General features: G+C 42.3%; 1 protein-coding gene across 8 annotated transcripts in view; it reads left to right on the forward strand.

Moving 5' to 3' along the window:
* Window positions 1–23,410, forward strand: part of SH3TC1 (SH3 domain and tetratricopeptide repeats 1) — a 41,456-nt gene that overhangs the window by 3,610 nt on the left and 14,436 nt on the right. The window contains exons 1-8 of one of the 8 annotated variants that reach the window (XM_079991511.1): window positions 30–46; window positions 10,820–11,075; window positions 12,324–12,451; window positions 14,919–15,024; window positions 16,614–16,754; window positions 17,978–18,140; window positions 19,167–19,240; window positions 22,381–22,585. In XM_079991511.1, the coding sequence (XP_079847637.1) occupies window positions 10,841–11,075; window positions 12,324–12,451; window positions 14,919–15,024; window positions 16,614–16,754; window positions 17,978–18,140; window positions 19,167–19,240; window positions 22,381–22,585 (1,052 nt within the window). In that variant the 5' untranslated portion in view covers window positions 30–46; window positions 10,820–10,840. The other 7 variants (XM_079991512.1, XM_079991508.1, XR_013842679.1 and 4 more) reach the window with 7 other exon arrangements.

The raw sequence follows: 23,410 nt of genomic DNA on the forward strand, positions 1-23,410 counted from the left end.
GAAGCCTTCTCACAGCTGGAATGCTTTGCTTTGCCTCCCCTGTCAGGTGAGTGTCTCCATCTCTCTCTGTGACTCAAGCTTTCAGGATTCTGTTCTCTGCATTAGGTGCCAGATATACAAGGACAAAGCATTTAGTTAATATTTTACTTTGGAACTAAGGCTTTAATCCTAACCCCATTTACCTGGGAATAAGCCCCACCAAATTCACTAGGGTTTACTTCTGAGCAAGTATTGTCCTGTAAGGCCCTAAAAATGAAGAAATAAAATAGGGTATCATTGGGGTGGGAGTTAAACTAATATTTCTGTGACTATGAATTAGCTATTTTTAATTATCCCTACATTTATGAAGTCAAGAGGCAATGTTTTCTTATTATGTGTGTGTATGTATGTATGTTTGGTAATTGTTTGATAATTTAACTTCATGTTGTTACTCTTGTAGTTTGGTTTTAAACTGAGGTGCACGTTATTTACTCTTTCTCTGCTAGGGAAATATTCATGTTTTTGTTTTTAAATAATTTTATTTTGTACTTTTAGATTTTTTTGGAGGAGTAAGTTCAGTCTGTGTCAGGGTCATTGGGATAATTAACTGTCTTTCAGAGCTGATAATTAATGTTTGATTTCATATTCTTTATAAGATGTTATAATTGCTCTAAGGCTTCAGCCGCAGGGAAAAGCCAAGTGAGTAAAATATGGTAATTGCACATCAACTGCTTTTTAGCCTTTAGATTAAAGTGTTCCTCCTTTCACAATTAAACAAACAAACAAAAACCCTTAACACAAGATGTGAAGATAGAAAGCTAGCAAGGAAACAAGTCGGGGGCATATATGATGTGTTTGGTCTTCTTCCTGTTGGGCTGCTCCAGCCTTAGCTGGCTTTTTCTGGATTTGAACACCATTTATTCTCTTGCAAATAATCAGCTGGTTGTTGTTGTTTAGTCGTTTAGTCGTGTCCGACTCTTCGTGACCCCCTGGACCAGAGCACACCAGGAGGAGGCGAGTAGTTTTGAAACGATAAGGAGAACTGCCTCAAGACATCTTGCTGGCTGAGACAACAGGCAAGATGGCAGCCAGTTTGTTAAGGGTTGCTTAGAGCAGGGGTCAGCAAACTTACCGCACCTCGGGCCAGTGTCTCCAGCGCCAATTGCATGGCGGGCCGGAGGGTGGGGGAGCGTGTGCCCACATGCATGTACACACCCTAATTCTGGCACACTTCCGGGTTGGAGGAGCACCAGAAATAGCTTGTGCACATGTGCACGGGCCTCCTCCGACTCGGATGTGCACCGGAAATAATGCGCGTGCGCAAATAACACTTGCGCATAAGCTATTTCTGGTGCTCCTCCGACCCAGAAGTGGGAAGCCGTACAGTGCAGCACTGGTAAAACCGAGCAGGCAGCAGGGGTCACTGCAGGCCGGATAAACGAGTCCCTCGGGCCTTATCTGGCCCGCGGGCCTTAGTTTGGGGACCCCTGGCTTAGAGTTTACCTCACAGTGCCCAGGATAAGGGGTTTTTTTGGGGGGGGGATATTGTGCTTTAAAAGTATAGTGTGTACACAGAATTTATTTGACAGTGGGAATAGGACAGCATCTTCACTGCGCTTGAGGGCAGCAAACTAGCATAGTAGGGAGGGCCCATGACATATAGCGCTCCCTCCTCCAATACTCTTTAGCTGCCGCTCTTTAGTACCTCTCACCTGAGATGGCTGCCTCTCTCTGACTAGCACCTGGGAACAAGAAGCAGGAGAGCTATTGTTTACATGTCCTACTTGTGAGTTTCGTCAAAACATATGGCTTAAATGGGTCCAATTTTTTAATCTTATTTTGGATGTGAATTATGAAAGTGCATCTGAATTTAAGATTGGAATGGGACTTATTTCCAGATATATGCTTGAACCAGCATGACTGGATTAATATAATACGGATTAATATAGTATGGATCAATATAAGGGCTGACGTCATTCACTGCTTTTAGGGTTTGTGGTAGGGAGTATTGCAGATGGAGTCAGATTATTTTGCTTCCAGTGTGCTGCTTGGTTTGTAACTGCTACATGGGGAAGTCTTTAAGAATCTATGGTGCAATGGTAGCCACTTGGAGCAGTTCCTTAAAACTACCATAAAGAAGTGAGTTGCTAGATGACGCCAGAGTTATTGCCTGCAAGATTTCTGTGGTGAGAGAGCCGTAGCAGATATTTACAATCACAAAACACGCAGTAAAGTAAAATACTGGAAATATATGCTGTTAGACCTTTAAAATATCCTCTTCTAAGTTTCTTTCCTAAGTTTCTCACTTCCCTTAATATAGAAAGAGACCACGGGTTCGGTAAGTTAAAAATGGTTTACTGACAATTTTTTCAGAGGTCAGATTGATGTGCTTTTCCATGCAGCAGCAAGAAAAAAGCAGGCAGAACAACATCGTTTTAAAAAGTTGTAAGAGTTTCTAAAATTTTTGTATAGAAATACTAAGATGACTTGCTAAAGCCATGTGGTCTGATCTTAGAGCAGGGTAGGGTGACATGGCTGAAGAGAGAAAATGGAAGAGAACAAAGAGTTAAGTAACCTGTCTTCCCGCGGTGAGGGGGTGTGACCTAGCTAAGCCTGACAGGACAGCTTACTCTATGGTCTTAACCCCTACATGCATTAATTAAAGTTAAACATGTTGGTTATATGAGGCTGGATGAATCCCACAGTTTTAAGGGACAACTAGACAAGATGTTGGTGTGTCTATGATCTCTATTTTTCATACAGATACTTGCATGGCCTTCCAGATGGAGCAAATCTTCCTTCACGGCCTAGGACCCGCGTACCTACGGGACTGCCTCTCTTGGTATGCCCCACGGAGGACCTTAAGGTCCATAAATAGCAACGCCCTAGAGGTCCCAGGCCCTAAGGAAGTCAGATTAGCCTCAACCAGAGCCAGGGCCTTTTCAGTGATGGCTCCGGCCTGGTGGAACACGCTGTCTCATGAGACCAGGGCCCTGCGGGATCTGATTTCTTTCCACAGGGCCCGTAAGACAGAGTTGTTTCGCCTGGCCTTTGGCGTCGAATCAGTTTGATTCCCTCCCCCTCTTTCTTTTTCCTTTCTCCTCCTGTGAAGAGGCTGCACCCTAATGTTTTAATGTTGTATCCTAATCTTTTAAATTGTATTTTAATCAACTTGTTTTTATTATCAGTTGTTAGCCGCCCTGAGCCCGGTCTTGGCTGGGAAGGGTGGGGTATAAATAAATAAATAAATAAATAAATTATTGTTATTATTATTATTATTATTATTATTAATGCAGCTTGTATGAAGGGAGATCTAGATTGGGGAGAAATAATTTAATATGCGTTCTATTAACATGCTTTGAATGCACATTGTTGTGGAACATCACAATAAACATTATTGTATCTGACTGCACATTCTTCAGCTTCAGTACTGAAAGGTGTACATCTTCCCCTTTTCATTTAAAAAAATGGATTCAGACAGAGGGGAAATAAATGTTTTATGCCATACATTATTTCCCTACCCACCAGTAATTAAATTACACTATATTGAGTGAGAGTTTTTTCTTGTAACATGTAGATGTGTCATCTTATGTCAGACCTATTTTTCTTTTTTCAGAACACAGTAAGGCAGAGGTGGGCAAACATTTTTAAGGTGCATTTTCCTTGGGGGAAAATCTTTTGGGTTGCATGCTAGCAGTTGGCAGAGTCAGAAACAAAAGTGTTCCTCATTTACTAACCCAGAAGGAAGACTGCCCTACTTCAGTTTTCCCAGTGGCTTCCTCAGGTGTTTATGGAGCAGCCATGTCCAAAGTCAGTTTAGGGGGCCTAATCCGGCCCGCCGTTCTATTAAATCCACTGGTTCCAGGCACACTTAATTCTCCCCCAGTCCCCACCTTTCAGATTCAAAATCTCAAACCTTTGCAGATTTTTTAAAAAAGAAACGTTTATTACCTGTTCTTCACTCAAAGTCCCAGGATGGGTTATATCATAATAAAACAATTAAATACATAAATAATGACTCTCACTAAAAGGACAACCAGTAAATAGATGAACAGAGGATGATAATAATAATAATAATAATAATAATAATAATAATAATAATAATAATTTGTTTATATCCTGCCCTCCCCAGCCGAAGCCGGGCTCAGAGCGGCTAACAACATTCAAAATAACACAGCATTCTAAAATCATTCTAAAATAATTTCAAAATTAATGGCACCCATTGGGCTAGAGTTCTGTGAGGATATTTTGAAGGGAAAAAAATGAACGAATTCCTATGCCCCACAAATAACCCAGAGATGCATTTTAAATAAAAGGACACATTCTACTGATGTAAAAGCACACTGATTCCCGGACTGTCCGCGGGCTGGATTGAGAAGGCGATTGGGCTGCATCCGGCCCCCGGGCCCTAGGTTGCCTACCCCTGCTCTAACCACTGCACTCCACAAGGGTGTTTCAGATGGCTGCATCTGAAAATCCGCTGCATATTCAGCTGACCATGCAGACACAGTGAAGCAGGAAGCTGTGCTGGCCCTGAAGAAAACAATAAAAGGAAATGTTCTCTTTCCCCCACTCATATGTCATGCATATCTCAGCTTCCTTTCAAAAGAAACCTAAATGCATCAAACTATCCAAAAGGGATTGTAGGTGGACATGTTTTGAGTATTTGTTTTTATGTAGAAAGAGCCAAGTGATAGCTGGACCTGGATCCTGAGTAGAATGAGAACGGAATATCACATACAGCTTGTGATCTTAAACATAAAGGGGATATACATCTTCCTAATATGGGTTTAGAGCATGGGTAGGCAAACTAAGGCCCAGGGGCCGAATCCGGCTCAATTGCCTTCTAAATCCGGCCTGCGGACGGTCCAGGAATCTGTGTCTTTACATAAGTGTCCTTTTATTTAAAATGCATCTCGGGGTTATTTGTGGGGCATAGGAATTCATTATTTCCCCCCCCAAAAAAATATAGTCTGAGGGACGGTGGACCAGCTGAAAAAGGTTGCTGACCCCTGGTTTGTAATGGTAATGGGACCCCTGACCATTAAGTCCAGTTGCGGACGACTCTGGGGTTGCGGTGCTCATCTCGCTTTACTGGCCGAGGGAGCCGGCATTTGTCCGCAGACAGCTTCCAGGTCATCAAAAACTATGCACACACTATGCTTTCTGTTGAGGTCTTTTGTGTGTGTTTTAATATTTTGTTGGGAGATGCCCAGAGTAGCTGGGGCAATCCAATCAGATGGGTGGCATATTATTATTATTATTATTATTATTATTATTATACATTTGAAGCATATTTTCCTCAAAGAATTCTGGGTACCTTAGTTTGTAAAGGATTTATGGAAATTATATCTCTGTGAGGGGTCAATGATAGTGCCCAGAATTCTTTGAGGAGGAAAAGGGTAACACAAATGTGATTTCAAGGTATAGTGTGTGTATGCTTTTTTGCACACAATGCCTCCTGAAATCAACGAAAAAGGATAGACCTGACATTCTTTTCACATTGATTTCATTGGGCCTAAGGGCAACAAACAGACTGTAGTCCTGTAAATAAATGCTTGTAATTGAATACAGTTGAACTCAATGGGGCTAACTTGGACTGTTAGGGTTTGGCTGCACTGGAGTTTACGGTTTGTATTCGCATTTAATTTGCATAGTCCATCTTATATTACCCTCAAACACAAATCTTTATGCTCCCCTCCTGAAAATTTAGGTTTACCTAATGCAGGGTTAATCCAATAAGTTGGGGGAAATGGGGCTTCATACTATTTGTTTTGGTGAGGGGTTTTTTGGTGGCGGGGGGTGGGGGGAATCAATCGTCACTTTCTGCTACTCTTTCCATGCCCACTACTTGCTCAATTATTTCTTTTCTGGGGGTGCTTGTAACTCGTCCTAGTTCACTCCCCCTTTCATTTCATCTCTCAGAAAACCACACAAGAAAATTTACAATTGCCTATGTGCTTCTGCACACTTTTGAGTGGGTTTAACACACACACAAAAAAGCCCTCTTTGCATGCCCTCTTGATGTTTTTTTAGGCATAATAGAACCAGCACATTAGAAGGGGAAGCCTACTGTTATGAACGGAAATATATGTGAGTGTAGATCACTCTTGTCTAACTCAGATAAGGGGAAAGTCAATCAACAGCTAAATAATGCTTGAATGTAGACAAGCCCTAAGTCTGGAGTCAAATTATGATTTTTAAAATTGTATTCCTTCTAGTAGTATTTATGAAAGCAGAAGATGTGATAGTTGCTAGAAAAGGCCAAAATCAATCATACATGTGTCTAATTTAAATTTTCTTGACCTCTGCCCCCTTCTCAGTAACAGCATAACTTGACCAGATGACCACCTGACCAAAATTTGGATGAGATGGCAATTCACTTAAAATCAAATAGTTTTTGGGAAATGGCCTTGTGGGTGAAATTGGGACCCCTGCTGGGCCAAATATGACCTATGAGTCAGAAAGTTATAGAGTAACATAAATTAGGGCTGCAATTAACTATTATACATTCTATATAGATCAGTCAAATTAATTACTTCCAGTGACAACATTATGACTTGTATATTCATTGACCACTAAAGAAGACCCCTTGTGAAGGCTCATCTACATTTCCGCTTGTTCTGTGTCTAGAAAGCACAACTCTGAGCGGTTTCCCCCTTGCCCCACTCCTTTCCCAGGGAAAACTTGCTCTTCTGTGCTCAGCCGGAGCAAACATCAACCTGGAGAAAACCCGAATTGCTGTTTGCTCCGATTGAGCACTAAAGAGCAGTTTTCCCCAGAAGAAAGCAGCAGAAAAAGATTACGGGTAGATAAGCCCTGAGTTGAATTGAATCTGGTCTTCAGCATTAATTTTATTGTGGTCATTAAGGAGTTGGTCACATGAGCCTGATGTTTAGGCATCACCTTACATTGTTGTGTTAGTAATGATTTAACCTTATCAAGGGGAGGGTTTTCAAATGCGTAGTAAGTAACCACACCCACCCATGTGGACTCAATCTAGGTGAGCATGAATGGTTCCAGACTGAGAAAAACTACATTGGTCAGGAAGACTGATTGTAAGAGCCCTGGGTCACAAGTTTGTGTGCTCCTGACTGGGGAAGCCCAGGTAATGTTGGTTGTTGTTGTTGTTGTTGTTGTTGTTGTTGTTGTTGTTATCATCATCATCATCATTATTTGCACTCCACCCATCTGACTGGGTTTCCCCAGCCCCTCTGGGTGCCTTCTAACATACATAAAAGCATAATTAAACATTAAACATAGAAACATTTAAATCTGGTAGCCAGGATTGTTTTATTAGCTTCACCCAACTGCAGACGTTTCTAGAGAAGGTAGACCTAGCCACAGGGATCCATGCTCTGGTCATGTTCATACTGTACTCCTGTAATGCATTTTATGTGCGGCTGCTTTTAGAGGCAGTCTGGAAACTTCAGCTGGTTCAGATTGTGGCTGCCACAGTCCTAATGGGTGCACAACAGTTAGCTTCACCAGTTCCTGTATTATACCAGCTACACACTGACTTCTGCTATGTTTCTTGGCCCATTTTAAAGTGCTTAAGCTATAAAACCCTAAACGGGCCTGAGCTATGTGATGGACCATGTGCACCCATACCATCCAGACTGCTAGAGGCCTTCTTGGTGTGTCCGCTGCCTAGGTCTATGAAGTTGGTGACCATGTGTCAGAGAGGACCTTTTATGCAGTGATTGTTCCTTTGGCACACCCAGTGGAACTGTGCTAACATTGCTGAGCTGCTTGTGTGTCACTCTGACTTGCACCTTTACTTTACTATGTTGTGATTTGGCTGGATTATAGCCAATATGTTAAATGTTTTTAACCATTGTGGTTCCATCATTGATCCTATTAGGGCTTAATTTGATCCAGGGCTCAGCACAGTGCCTGTTTTCTGTGCAAAGGCTTCCACCCTAGGATATATGAAGTGAGAAGACAGGTTCCTGAACACTGGCATTTTTCTCACCAATGAGTAAACATGGGAGCCCCCCTTGGCAGGGCCTGGGGAAGGGCTTCCAGCCTGAGCTGTTGGTCAAGAAGACTTGAGCCCCTCCATTTATTCTGCTGTTGATTGCAGGAGGCAAAAGCAAAGCTGAAGTCTGCCCCTTGAGTGATGCGCTGGTTCTAAAAGCTGAAAGCAATAAAAAGGATATAATCTGCTAACTTGGAGTTCAGGATTTCAACAGGCAAAGAGCAACAAGTCAGTTTTAAAGAAGAGACTCTAAGATTAAGAGTGTCTGTTAATGGTCAACTAACTTGCAGAGTTAGCTAAACTGTCCAGATCAGATGTGAGCCAACAGGAAAAGAGAAGTGGGGGGAGGTTCAAACAGGAAAGGATGTATCGGGAATTGGTTGGAACAAACTGGTAAAATGTGCCTTATGTTGCTGAAGTGAAAATTAGGAACCAGCAAGGCTGGGAGGTAGGTGTACTCTCTCTCAGACTTTCTGTTTGTGTGTTTTGATTCAGTTCTGTGGCTCTCATGGGGCCGACCCTATCATTAGGCAGAGTGAGGTGTTTACTTCAGAACAAGGGCAACAAATTGTTAGCTATTCTAATTTTGTTGTTGTTGTATTTTGACTGTCGGGAAGAGGCACTTGTGAGATTTTTCTGCCTCAAGTGCCAACATAACTTTCCCTACTATGGTCCTTTGACCTTAACGTGGGGTTGGGGTGAGGCACCATTTGGCGTTCTGCTTCAACTAGCAAAATGTCTTGGGCTGGCCCTCTCTGCGGCTATTTCAGATACTGGGCAACTAACGCAGCTTTTTGCAGGAAGACTGAATGCATGAGAAGAGAAGAGAAGGGGGTTAGTCTGTAAAATAAAATAGTTGCAGTGCCTGGGGGGGTGGGCGGGAATGGCAAACTGATGTAAAACTCAGCTTTTCAGGAATTTGCACAGGATAGATTATTTTCTCTTCCTAGAATATGAAATCCAATGAACCCTTAAGTCCTAAGTCATTCCCCCACACTTCCATATGCACACTTTACACTGTCTTTCCCCCTATCCATGTAGGTCAAAATGACAGCTGGTGTAGTTTGGGGGTTAACAGAATGAAAGCTGAATGACAACTGTAAACAAAAGCTTCCCAGTTGGTGTCTACCATGGGTGTGCAAAGTGGGGGCCATTTTATAATTAAGGAGAAGCAGCGGGAGGGGGCAATTTACTATTGAAAGTTTATTTCCCTGGCCACTTTCTCCCAGTTGTAGGTTAATAAGGGGGAAAAGGGAATACGGCAGCCGGGAAAGGATGAAACAGCCCCTCCCCCCCATCTCCTGCTTCTTCCCTCCAAATGCACCCCAGCAAATCCTTGGCAATTGATGGCATACATTTAGTTGGGTTTCTGGTGTTTGCTGCTGAAAAGCAGCTCTCTTCTGGGTGCAGGATGGGGTGCCATAAATAGGAATATGGTTATGAGCCTTGGCTGTATCTCTCCTTTTCTTTTGATTCCAGAGAGACAGCAGAAGTCTAATTTTTTTTATCTGGGAGCAATGATTAATTGGATGTGGATTAACAAGCGGAGGTTTAATCGTGTAAAGACAGAGAGGTGCAATAGGAGAACTAATCCAGGATTAGCTGCGCAGCCTGTTCTGGATGGGGGTTGCTTACTTTAAAATATACGGGGCTTCTTGAAAGATCAGCGGCTTAAGGGTGCTCCTGGATCCTGCCTTGGTCCTGGGGGTCAGGTGGCAACTATAACTAGGACTGTGTCCATACGCCCATCCGGTCCAGGGTGATCCCAGCACTACTTTGGGAAGATGTGTACCCACAGTGTTAGCAGCAACCCATATCCTGTATCATATGAAATACTGCATTTTGATGTGTTTTCCTCCAAACCAGCTTTGATCCAAAGAAGAACCACCACCCATTATTATTATTATTGATGAATTTTAACCATTTTAATTTTACCTTTATTAATTCCCCACATCATACTGAATAATACTAAATCATTCTATCCATGTCCATAGTCCCTCCGCTAAGATCACACATTGGACCAGTATTCTATTTTTGTTTCTCATTATATATCTGCTTGTTCATATCCAGATCCATATGTTCAGCTCCGTGTCCTGTTGTGTTTACGATGGTATCCAATCTCCACCTCTTAGACCTTCCATTTTTATTTTCCCCAGTCTTTTTAATAGCAACATTCTCTTAATTCACTCCAGATTGTATGCAAAGTACTTTCTCTCTGCTAAAACTAAAAAAAGGCCGGGAATGAAGACTGAAAGCTTTTTTTCTGCTCTTCACTTCATCAACACTATATCCAGATAGTTATCCAAATCATTTGTGACTTTATCTTCTACTTCTCCTCTAAATCCTTGTATGGAGGTCATCTCCATTTCCCTTTCCCTTTCCACATGACCACCAGGTTCCTTCCATTTGATCATTTCTTGATCTAGTCCTGCCAACTTTTCATCAGTTTGGTCTGGGGCCTCTGTGTATTCCCCATTTCCATTTTCTGCCTCATATTCCTCTGACTCCTTTTTTCCATTATCATCTGGTTCATTTTCTTCATTTTCATCAAACATTGATCAGATCATTTTTAATTGTTCAGCCATCAATTGCTGAACAATACCAACAGTCACTGATTGATCCAAAGGTACCTTCACCATATTAGATGCTTTTAATGTTCTTGTTATTATTAGCCACTCAATCCACCTTAATATAGTCTTGGACTTCTGCAGCTGTGACTTGTCTAGAAACAAATTCTTTTTCTCATGAGAGACATTTTCTTGAGTTCTTTAGTGGAAGTGGTAGCTCAGTCTCATAGCCACAATACTATATCACGTCAGCGACACCAACAGAGTTTGTGTGGTAATTTGCTTTTTATAGAGCTGGTAGTACCTGAAAAAGATGGAGTCCTCAGTAGCAACAGGAGAAGAACAATTTGACACATCTGTTTCTGAGTATGATGCTGTCACAGAGGGAAAGAATCCTTGCATCTCTCCCTCACACCTGCAACCCAAGCAGAAAACCAGCTGGGAAGCGAACGCTGAGCTACTGGGAGAGAGCACCTCTCCTTGCAAGCTTGTGCCTTTGTCCAGTGTGAATGAGAGAATTGCATTGCAGCAGCAGCAGCAGCAAAAAGGTAAGGCCTGTTAACGTCCTCCAGTTGTTTCGCCTCTCCTCAACCCTCAAACATATAATAATAATAACAACAATAATAATAATAAAATTAAAAAAAAATTCCAGTAGCACCTTAGAGACCAACTAAGTTTGTTACTGGTATGAGCTTTTGTGTGCATGCATACCTCTTCAGATACCTGAAGAAGAAGAAGAATAGTTCAATCTGCTTCAATACTCATATGTTGCCAGTGAAACTATGTCAATTATGGTAGCATTGCAGTCTAAAAGGGAAAATCACAGGGGTGACTTATTATTTATTTGGTTTTGTTCTTAGAAAAAGGAGTGTCTCAATTGAAGTTCTGTTAAGTAAGGGGATAATTTGCATTCATGAATGCATTCAGCTTGCATTCAACTGGCTGTGGTTCAGGAGATTACTCTGCATGCTTCATTACTTAAATTCCCAGTGTTTCTGCTCATAATATTATTCAACACATTTTTAACAATGGAATATTTCTGCTATACATGATGAAAATATCTTTTTGACATTTCTGATGTTTTAGATAGGTACAATTACTTGGAAGTAAGTTCCATAGTAAGAGACGCGGGTGGCACTGTGGGTAAAACCTCAGTGCCTAGGGCTTGCCGATCGCATGGTCGGCAGTTCAAATCCCCGCGGCGGGGTGAGCTCCTGTCTTTCGGTCCCAGCTCCTGCCCACCTAGCAGTTCGAAAGCACCCTTAAGTGCAAGTAGATAAATAGGGACCGCTTTATAGTGGGAAGGTAAAGAGCGTTTCCGTGTGCTGCGCTGGTGCTGGCTCGCCAGAGCAGCTTCGTCACGCTGGCCACGTGACCCGGAAGTGTCTCCGGACAGCGCTGGCCCCCGGCCTCTTAAGTGAGATGGGCGCACAACCCTAGAGTCGGACATGACTGGCCCGTACGGGCAGGGGTACCTTTACCTTTTTAAGTTCCATAGCGGTACTTACTTCTGAGTTAATACGCATAGAACTGTACTACTGTTGGTATTCTAATTTTTACCACATTAATTTATTTATATTTAGTATATATAGTATATAGTCTTTATTCCTTGTCTTTCATAATAAAAAAGTGAAATACTGCAAGTATTCACATATCCTTTTGCAAAAGGAAGAGGCATCTGCAAGCCACTGCCAATCAAAGTAGACAGTTCTAAGCTAGATGAAGTAATCTGACTTCAGTATAAGGTAGGTTAATCATATGTTCATATTCACAGTCTACCAAACACATATTTTCAGATTTACCCCTGAAGATAACCATGGTAAGATGTAAGACTGGGCTTCCTGACTCTCAGCTGCAGGGTTATCTGAGAGGACGACTTCGTCTTCTGGAAAACGATGACAAAAAAGCCAGGGCAGTTTTCTGTGTAAGTCATTTACAACCAGTTATTATCCACAATTGCCTTCAGTGCCACAAAATTAAGCTTCCAGGATCTATAATAAGCCATGGGAATTGTTTTTGCACAGCCTGCTATCCTTCGTGTAGAAAATATGGCTGGGCATCCCTGTCTCTGTTACCTGCAAAGCACAAAATGGTCACAACTTAAGGGGCAAATAATTTTAGCTCTGTAGCTGAAGTCAACCTTATTTCTTGATGCTTTATGATAAAGCAAAGCTGTCAACTTGGCTGCCAACGCTTAGAATGCTATAAAGCTGAAATAACAGCACCTGCTGTATTCTCAGGCCAGTTATAGTATTCATCTTTGAAAGCCCTAAATGGCCTGAGAGGAGGGTTATTCACAGGCTCACTTGCTGCTTTCAGGCGCCTGGCACAGATATGAATCTCTTTCCGCCCACTTTGCTTCCCAGGAGGCGTTTCCACACCCACCCCACTTTCCTCACAATTCAACCCAAGAAGGACTATTGCGATGTGCCGTCTGATCAGACGAGCAGCAGGAAGGTCGTCTCTGGATGAAGATTAGCTCCTCCCCACCCCACCCCCGCAGTCCTGCTCTCTCCCCCCCCCTCTCAGCTGCTCCCCAGACAGCTGAGCCACACAAGGGGAATTGCAGGGAAAGGAAAGTTTAAACCTTCCCTCCCCCTGCCATCATTCTGATGCATCCCCACCACCGCTGCTATTAAGTTTAGGAAAAAGTTTAATAGTAGCAAGGGGCCCGGTTATCATAGGGAAATGCAGGGAAGGGATATTTAACCAGGCAAGAGGTCTGCGAGAGAAAGGGTGTAAAGTACCGCTAATCCTTCCCACTGCCATTTCTGGCTCAGTCCACTGCTGAAAGATTAGTCCAAGTCCAAGTCCAGCCTTCTTTGCCTCTGCTGGTTAAAACTTTCCTTCCTCTTCACTGCCCCTTGTGCTGCTCACCTGAGTGGAGCATCCAGGTCAGGTTGGTGAGAAGGGACCTGGACTGCAGACAAAATTTAGGATTTATCTAGAGGGCCCCCACTTCTTTTTCCTGCAGCTTGGCTGGGTATGTTGTGGCCCATGTAAGATTATAGATTGGCACTGAAGCAGCCCAGGGAGTGCACTTCTGAACAAGAAATAGAAAATGGCATGTTTCTTGGAGACTCTGCATACTAACCAGACAATGTGCATATTACCCAGCAAATGTACCAAATGCAATTGACACATGCCCAAACCTCTTTGGAGATTCTAGATTCAGGTGGGTAGCCATGTTGGTCTGACGCAGTTGAAATAAAAATAAAAATAATAAAAAAATGGTCCAGTTGCACCTTAGTTTATAAGGGGCTACCGGACAATATTTTATTTATTTTTATTCCCTTTGGAGATTATGCATCATATCTGGAGAATGTATAAAACTCAGTAAATATATGCTCATTTCCCAAGACTGTTGGAAATTATGTATATTGACTGGGAATATGCAATTCTCTCTTCACGAAAGGTTTGTTTGTTTCATACAATTTATATACCACTTGATTATAAAATAAAAAAAATAAAAAAATCTCAAAGCAATTTACAAAACAATACAATGATCAATAAAAAACATTTAAAATTATTTAAAATGTTCAGATTAAATTAATTAAAAGAGCAATAAGCTAAAAATGGATTGAAATATATGTGAACATTCTGCATATCTGGTTAGGCTTTGTCTAAACAAAAATGTTTTTAGTAGGCACTGAGAAAAGTCCAATGGAGATGCTCGCCTGATGTCAGTAGGCAGGGCGTCTCAAATTGTGAGTGCTGGCACGCTAAAAGATTGATTTCTTTCGAACACTGAACAATTATTATGTGGCACCTGTAGCAGTGCCAGTTCCACAAATCGAAATGGTCTGGTGGCAGATATGGCATAAGGTGATCTCAAAGATAAACTTGCAGGATTATGTGCACCTTCTCTGAAACCTGGTGACTCTGCACAATGGCCAGTTGTGTACATTGACCACTCAACTTACATTCCTATTAACACATGCAGGGCTTTTCTTTCCAGCTGGAACTCACCAGAACCGAGTTCTGGCACCCCTTTTTCTAGGAAAAAAAGCCCTAGTTGCAAAATACATGTATGCTTTTTTGCTTTACTCGGTGCAGCTGGGTTGCTCTTTCTCACCCCAATCACTAATGTAGCTTCCGTAGGTCTGTTTCTCTTGGGGCAAACTTGTGGTTTAATTATTTCCACCATGGCTTTTTCTCTTTTAGCTCAAATATGATTTAACTGGTTCCTTCCATAGGACTCACATATATGTATTGTCTTCATCTGTATTGGAACTGTTTTTAAATGTATATCTATATTTTAAAAATGTTTCACAGAATTTGTATTGTTTCATCACTTGTTCACTGCCCTAGGCACCCTTGGAGGAAGGACAGGATATAAATTTAGTCAAAAGCAACAATCAGCATCACATGGGTGTTTTTGCCTTCCTTAGGAGTTGTCTGCCAGGCTGCTGTCCATTCACAGTGAAGACCAACTAATAGTGGTGACATTTTGGACCTTTGAAGAAATCTGGAAGTTTGTAACTTATTATTCCCTTGGTAAAGCACTTCTGCCTATAGGAAAGCTAAGATTTTTTTTGTGATTGTTGCTATTGTAAATATAAGTCCTCACAGTACATTTCTTCATAGTAAGAAATATAAACCAGATTTTTTCAATGCTTGCTATTTTTTCTGCTTTCTTTTTTGGAAACATGCTGTTGGATTTTTACAGGTACCAAAGGGCTTGAAAATGGAAGGGTTTTCAACATCTTTACTCATTACTCAAAGTGAAAACACTTGTAAGGATGAAATATTTATCAGCATAGCTTCCACTAGATAAAACTGAGGACTGTAAACTCTCCATTTCTGTTTGGCTGAAGATGGGTGTCATAAACTAAAAGTACATAATTGAGCACTATGATGACGATGACAATGATATTTTATTTATTTTATTTTATTCTATTATACCCTGCCCTTCATCTGTAGATCTCAGGGTGGTTCACAACATAAAATTACAAAATAAAAAGCACAAAGTACATAATAAAAGTAAGAACAAAAAACAAACTAACAGTCCCCCATCCAGCAACACATTTAATAGGGCACCGGGTGTTAATAAGCCAAAGGCCTGATTGAAGAGGAACATTGCCTGGTGCCTAAAGGTGTAAAATGAAGGCGCCAGGCGAACTTCACTCGGAAGAGCATTCCACAGACAGGGAGCCACTGCAGAGAAGGCCCTGTTCTCACGTTGCCACCCCCCGGACCTCTTGTGGAGGAAGCACATGAAGGAGGGTCTCAGATGATGATCTCAGGGTCCGGGTAGATTCATATGGAAAGAGGCAGTCCTTGAGGTATTGTGGTCCTGAGCCATTTTAAGCCTTTATAGGTCAGAACCAGCACTTTGAATTGGGCCTGAAAACTAATTGTCAGCTACTGTAGTCCAGCCAGGATCGGTGTAATGTGCCTGAATCATTTTGCCCCAGTAATCAATCTGGCTGCCAAATTCTGCACCAGCTGAAGTTTCTGAACCATCTTCAGAGGCAGCCCTACGTATAACATGCTGCAGTAATCTAACTTTGAGGTTACAAGAGCATAGAGCATAGAGTTTTTATTCTTCACGCTTGCTTTCAAGTCCTTTTTCTTTAGTTGCAAAAAGTTTGTTTCATCTCTGTTATGACAAATGAACTGAATTCAGAAATGCATAAAAAGTAGGTTACATGCACAGCCTTCTTGCCCTAGTTTTCAAAATCAGCCCCCTTAAAGGGTTCATATCATTGAGGGTGGGCAGAATTAGTAGTTTATGGATGAAATGGGTTCAAATAACCTTTGCTGTCTTTGCTTCCAAAAGGTTATAGCAGACACAAACACTATGCAGATTAGAAAAAAACATTATCAATCTTATTCCCAGCGAAAACATGCCCTGGCCAGGATATTTTATTCCTAGGCCACCTTTTAAGGCAAAGATCTCGCAGGACAGTTCACATAAAACTGTTACGAAATGATAAGATGCATTTCAATAAAAAAACAGCAATCTAAAACAGTGATCTTGGAACTACTCACAGGTCAGCTACACCTTGTTACCTGCCCTTGTTTCTGCTATTACCGGCTTTATGAAAAAAAACCCCACTTACACTGAAAAATTTCTTTGGCAGGTTTTTTAAATCATTGTATGGAGAATCTGTTGCTAGATGATTATTTCTGGCTCTCTTCATCAGAGGAATCAGTTGGAATTGATGTTAGTCTTGATGAGGAATGTCTTGGTATGATATACAGAGGCCTATTAATTCAAGAAGGTACTGAGTTTGTATTAGTAATTGTCCGGAAATACTAAATATTCATGGAGTTAAATTACATGATGATCTTTGGGAACAAATGGTGACTATTCCGTATTACAAAATGTCCTGGTGTGGGGGCCCCTCTCAGCTGAAGGAGGAGCGTCCAGCCAGGGGTCCAGCTCTTCGGGGCAAGGGAGTTAGTGGGAGAAGGGGGGAAACATTTCCCTGCCTGGTTTTCCTGAAACCCCTGTTTGCCCAGGACTTGATAGTTGGGTGGGAGAGCTAAAAATAATGCTAATATATTTCACATCCGGCAACCAGTGCACCCCATTGGTTTCAGATAGTACATGAGTAGTGGAAGACAGGAGTGCCTGGCGTGCTCTGGTCCATGGGGTCACGAAGAGTCGGACATGACTAAACAACAACAGATGAGTCTAAAGAGCCTGGGATACACATTTTCACGGCCCTCTAGTGGCTATGGTGGCTCATTTACCCAGAAGTAATGTATTTACGCACGTGGCACTGTGGGTTAAACCACAGAGCCTAGGACCTGCCGATCAGAAGGTCGGCGGTTCGACCCGCAATGGGGTGAGCCTCCGTTGCTTAGTCCCTGCTCCTGCCCACCTAGCAGTTCGAAAGCACGTCAAAGTGCAAGTAGATAAATAGGTACCAATCCGGTGGGAAGGTAAACGGCGTTTCCGTGCGCTGCTCTGGTTTGCCAGAAGCAGCTTAGTCATGCTAGCCACATGACCCGCAAGCTGTACGCCGGCTCCCTTGGCCAGTAGAGCGAGATGAGCGCTGCAACCCCAGAGTCGGCCACGACTGGACTTAGCGGTCAGGGGTCCCTTTACCTTTAATGTATTTAGCATTAACTCTGGAAGCATATACTTGATTCTGACCAAACTAAGCCTTCTAGAGCACAATATACATCAGGATCACACCCCCCACACACCAAAAACCCAACAACCCATAGAACCACAGAATCATAGAATTGTAGAGTTGGAAGGGGTCCACCAAAGGTCATCTAGTCCAACCCCCTGCAAATATGACCATAAAACCTTCACCACCACCCCTTATTTGATTTAACAGCATCAAACATAAAAGAAAAGACAATGGTCAAGAGTGTACTTCATGTTCCCACAGGGTCTGGGTTGGCTCATTTGGGGTTCATTTTATGTGGCTCATGTTAAAATGACTGCAAAAATACTTGATATGTTTTCAAATACAGCTTTTTTCTTAAGGTACCTTCTTTGTATATCATAATGAAAACGTAAGTGAGAGAAGAGCTGCGGACACTGGAGTCGGAATTCACCAGCTGAATTGGTCCGCTACTGAGAAAGCTCCTGAAGAAACGGGGGGAAGCCTGGCTAAGGGCTTCCCAGAGCCCCTGATCCCGTTCCATCAGTAGGTCTCTGAACTTAACTTTCAGTTCCACCTGTGTGTGCACATGTATTTGCAAATATACACCAAATGACTGTGTAATAAAAGTACATGCTCATTTCTTCATAATTTCCCCCAGTTTTACAGCAGATGGAGAAGGATTAATATTTAAATGTTTTGATGTCTAGTGAAAGTGACAGCATTTTCTATGCACGGCAAGAATTGTTATCTCCTTGAACGTATGCCATATCCAACCTGCACACAAAATATAGCCATTTGTCTAGAAAAAGAAAAAGAAAAAGATTGGCCAGCTTACCATACAAAACAAACATATGAAAAGAGTGTGCAACAGCAGAGGTGTTCAGAAGACACAGACGCCCTGGATTTGTTCAATGAATGTTTGAGGGCAGCAGTAGGATCACGTGGACTCTTCCACGTTGACCCATGACTGTTGGCCACGCATGCAGCACCAGCATGAAGAGGGCAGAATTGCACAGCCTTCCATGGGTGGTCACTCACTGCAGACAAGCATGGCTCGCAGGCATGTTCCAAATGCCATCTCAAGAATTCACTGAATGCAACAGGGAATTGTTTTGCATAGCCCTGATGTTGCTTTGCTTTTTTAATTGATGGCTTCCGATGATGAAATGGGCGGTCTTGAAAGCTCCGCCATTTTCCATTTGGAATAAACATTGCTATATAGAATAGTGCGTAGGGCTTTAGGTTATCAGCTTTATATGCTAAAAACTAAGTGTAACATTTCACAGTGAATATTTTAACATAGCTCTCTTGCAAATCTAAATTTAGCAACAGCAGTTAGATAATATATATAAGCAGCCACAATCCAGCAGAGTTAAGTGTGCCTTGAACAGTGGTGTTTTGCATCACCAGGAAACTCTATTAATATGCTCCATCATTTCTCTACATTTCTGCCTTTGGTGCAGTTTCCCTTTCTTATAACCAAATGAGCGTTGAAATTGACCTGATGTTAAAATTGCTATTACTGTTATGGCAGGCCAAACTAATTTCCTTGAACCTTTCCCATGCTAGATGGTTTCTGAAAGAAAACACAGACTCTGCTGATTTTGCTGTAAGAAATGAATCTGCAGCCACAGATCAAATAGGTAAGTAACTGCTATTAAGACAGAAGTTGTAATAGTTCTGATGACAGATAGGTAGCCGTGTTGGTCTGCCGTAGTCAAAACAAAATAAAAAAATTCCTTCCAGTAGCACCTTAAAGACCAACTAAGTTAGTTCTTGGTATGAGCTTTCGTGTGCATGTGTATCTGAAGAAGTGTGCATGCACACTTTTCGTGTGCATGTGTATCTGAAGAAGTGTGCATGCACACGAAAGCTCATACCAAGAACTAACTTAGTTGGTCTTTAAGGTGCTACTGGAAGGAATTTTTTTATTTTGTTTTAGTTCTGATGAGTTGTGACAAGAACGGAAATGAGAAAACTCCATTTTGTGCGTTGCAGTTCGAAAGCACATAAAAGTGCAAGTAGATAAATAGGTCCCGCTCCGGCGGGAAGGTAAACGGCGTTTCCGTGCGCTGCTCTGGTTACCAGAAGCGGCTTAGTCCTGCTGGCCACATGACCCTCGGCCAATAAAGCGAGATGAGTGCCGCAACCCCAGAGTCGGCCACGACTGGACCTAATGGTCAGGGGTCCCTTTACCTTTATGAGGTAGGCAAAAACCCCACAGAACCCTAGCCAATCCATCTGCTGGTAAAAAAAAATCTCTCAGGCCTTGAGAATCAGCAACCAACTGTGTCCATAGCAATGCTGGAGGTGGGATTCCCCTGTAAAAGGAGACTATACTACAGAAGAAAGCGGTGGGTGGGGAGAGCAGGCGTGGGCCTCCTTTTCCGCCCTGGGAGCAGACTGACTAAGGAAGTCTCAATCAGCTCCACTCCCAGGCGCTGCCGAGAGAAGCCAGAGCCCTGTCTCTGATTGGTTCCCTGGTTTGGGAAGCCCCTTCCCCACAGCCAGGCAAACCATATGGGGAAAGACTGTGGTCCCTCCTGGCACTGTGTGCTGCTGCAAACTGGGCTCGCTGGTAAGCTGGGAATTTATACTGACAAAAATGGAATGGCAGACAAAATTATCTGAGTATGCTGAGATGGGAAGATTGACAGGAAAAGTTAGGAATCAAGAAGATCAACAATTTAACAGAGAATGGGATAAATACAGACGATATTTAAAAGATCACTGTAAACATGTAAAATCTTTGACAGGCTTTGAATGACTCCTGCAATGTGATATAATTCTAGGACGTATTGGATAACTGCAAAATAGATGCTGTTTAACATGCAGTTGATATAGAAATGTAGAGAAGGAAGGAAGTCTCAATACAGGAATAACTTTACCTTATTCCCAACTTTTTTTACTTCTTTTATTTACACTACTGATGGAGAGTTACAACTGTGATTCATTGCATAAAATCAATAAAGATTAAATAAAAAATATAAAGTTGGGAATTTGACCTTGTGGCAATGCCTATGCTTTGAGACCAGCTTGCTCAGGACAACCAGCCATGTTGCATCATTGTTTATCATAGGAGGCCCCCTTTACATGGAGGACTTGTCCACTTGTCCCATACTTCCCAGGCACAGGTCCAGGCGGTTTTGCCTTTGCCCCACTGCTTTCCCCCAGGAAATCCACTCTTTAGCAATAAACCAGAACAAACGGCAATCACAGAAAACCCAGTTGTGTTTGTTCCGATTCAGCACTAAACTGCAGGTTTTCCCGGGGAAAGTAGCATGGCAAGTGGAAGTGTGAAGAAGCCCTATGTCAACGCTGCAAAGCTGACTTCGGTGTTTTATACTTTGTGTTGGTGTGTTGCATATTTATATAGTTTTGTTGTCCGTCTGTCATCTATCATTGCTTGGTTCTCCCCCTTCCACTTCTTCTCATAGCAACCCTCAGGTTTTGAGGTACTATTGTCCAAGTCACACAGTGAGCTTCAAGGCTGAACTGGCCCTAACCAGTCCTAGGCTGCGTCCTGATTCAGATGGGGACATAATCTCACAAATGGGTCATTCAGATCCAATATTATTGGTGCCTGAGTGATACATGAGGGTCCACACGCTCCCATTTTTCACTCTCCATATTAAGTGTTATTCCCCTGCTTGCTATCCACATCACTGGAGAAAATATCCTCTGTCTTTTGTTTTATTTATGTTTTGTCCCTCCCTGTAATCACCCATCCCTCACTCTCCTCAGGAAAACCTGCTCTTTAATGCTGAATCAGAACAAATGGCAATTTGGGTTTTCTGCAGTTTGCCATTTGACATTTTCTGGAGGTTGCCATTTGGGTTTTCGAGGGGAAAGCACGGGGGGGGGGGGGAGGCCCGAGTGCTCAGACAAGGAGCTTTAAAGCAAGAAACATGGCGTGAAAGGAAGTCTGGACAAGCTCTAAATTTCTAGCATTAAACCGCAGCTTGCTTGGCTTTTAAAAAAATATATTTGCACAATTCTGATTTAAGAGAATTCTGCAGGATTTGTAAGAATTAAAACAATTTGAGGCTTCTTAGTTCTCTGAATAGGGTGCGTGCATGTGCCAAATGTCCTGTAAAACCAGACAATTCCTCTCTCCCAGCCATCTCCAAACAACACCTAACTTAGAACAGCTCAGGAACATTGTGCTGCTGAGAATGGGGAGGGGAATCAAATCACTTAGATCATATAGGAAGATGAGCAGGTGAATGAATCCTGGGTGTGTTAGCCGACATTTTGGGGTCTTTTAATAGTGTTGCCTAAGTAGATACGGGAACAAAGTTGACTTCTGGGTTTGTTGGAGGGTCTGGTCTCTGTGTTTTTATCTCTGATATATGGCCTGTTGTTGCTGGTGTGAGTAACTACTTTAGTCCACATTGGGGCAGGGGGATCCCTACTTATCATTACTGTGAGTCCCTTCTCACCACCTGCAAATGCTACTGTTTGCTGTAACTGAGAATGGCTGTCCTGATACTAGACTGGCTGGGGAAACCCAGCCAGGTGGGCAGGGTGTAAATAATAAATTATTATTATTATTATTATTATTATTATTATTATTATTAGTCACCTGCAGCATCAAATTATGGCATGCAGCAAGTCCCACTCAACTCAACTAAATCACCTCTTGCCTCTTTGTTACATCAAAATCTATTTACTCTTATTTCTCATGTGACCTGTAATACTAAAAGTAATGATGTTGACAACATATTACCTTGATACCTTATTTTAAATAAGTTATTGTATTTCCCAATTCTTTGTTATTCAGCCACAGGATTTTCTGTAGCAATTGTTAGCCACGAAAGTGCTGTGCCTGAGGAAATTGGCTTCCAGAAAGGAGACAGAATTGAAATTATTGGCTACTTTATGAAATGCATGAAGTGGTTTGTGGGAAGACATGCCCCTACTGGCCAGGTTGGTTTTGTGCAGAGTAGCCATGTCAAACCTGATGACTTCGAGACGACTGCAGCAGAGTAAGTACTATGGATGACCATAAAGCCAGGCAGTTACTCTATCCACCAACAAATTCCACTTTTAGGAGTGTTTCTACTGCTGTGCATCAGAGGTTATGAATGCACATCTTTTACTCCAAGTTTGGGCATTAGAACATAGAACTCAAAAGCTTTCTAGCTAACTATATTGTAATAGACACAGGAATATTCTTTTCTCCAGTTATACTTACTGCTCTCAAAGGCTAGAAGTGACTTCCATTCATGGGCATAGCCAGGATTTATGATAGTGGGGAGCAGGCTTCATGTTGGGGGGGGGGCAGAACCTCAGTTAGTTAAGTGTTTTTATTGATTTACTTGATTTGGGGGGAGCAGCTGCCCCTCTGCCCCCCCCCGGCTATGCCCACTAGGTATGTTTATTTGAGGAAAGCTATTTCCAAGTGGCAGTTGAGACTGGAAGCCTTCAAGCAAAGAACTGACAGGTTAGCTGAAAGCAGTGCAGTATGCGAGACGCAGGATCATTATCCCTGGGTTTGGTTTTGGTTTTGGTGCTCTTGTTGCATGCTTAGGGCTTCCACAGCCGAAACAGCATCTTCAAGACCCAGCACAACTCTCTGCCCCATTCACTTTCTTCCTTTCTGACAGCCTCTACTTTCTGAAGGCCAAATGTATAAGTTTGTTCCCCTTGTTTGACTCCTCCTCTTGTTCATAGCCAAGGACAGATTAAGGTAGTTGAGGGCTCAGGCACCCTTCCCAAAATAGCCTCCCCCAGGAGCACATGAAACAAGCAACCACAAAATAAGTATTGTAGTATCTTTCACAGTTTCACAAGTCCCAGCAAACCCTCCC

The sequence above is a fragment of the Podarcis cretensis genome (genome assembly GCF_951804945.1).
Source record: "Podarcis cretensis genome assembly, chromosome: 9".
Lineage (NCBI taxonomy): Eukaryota > Metazoa > Chordata > Lepidosauria > Squamata > Lacertidae > Podarcis > Podarcis cretensis.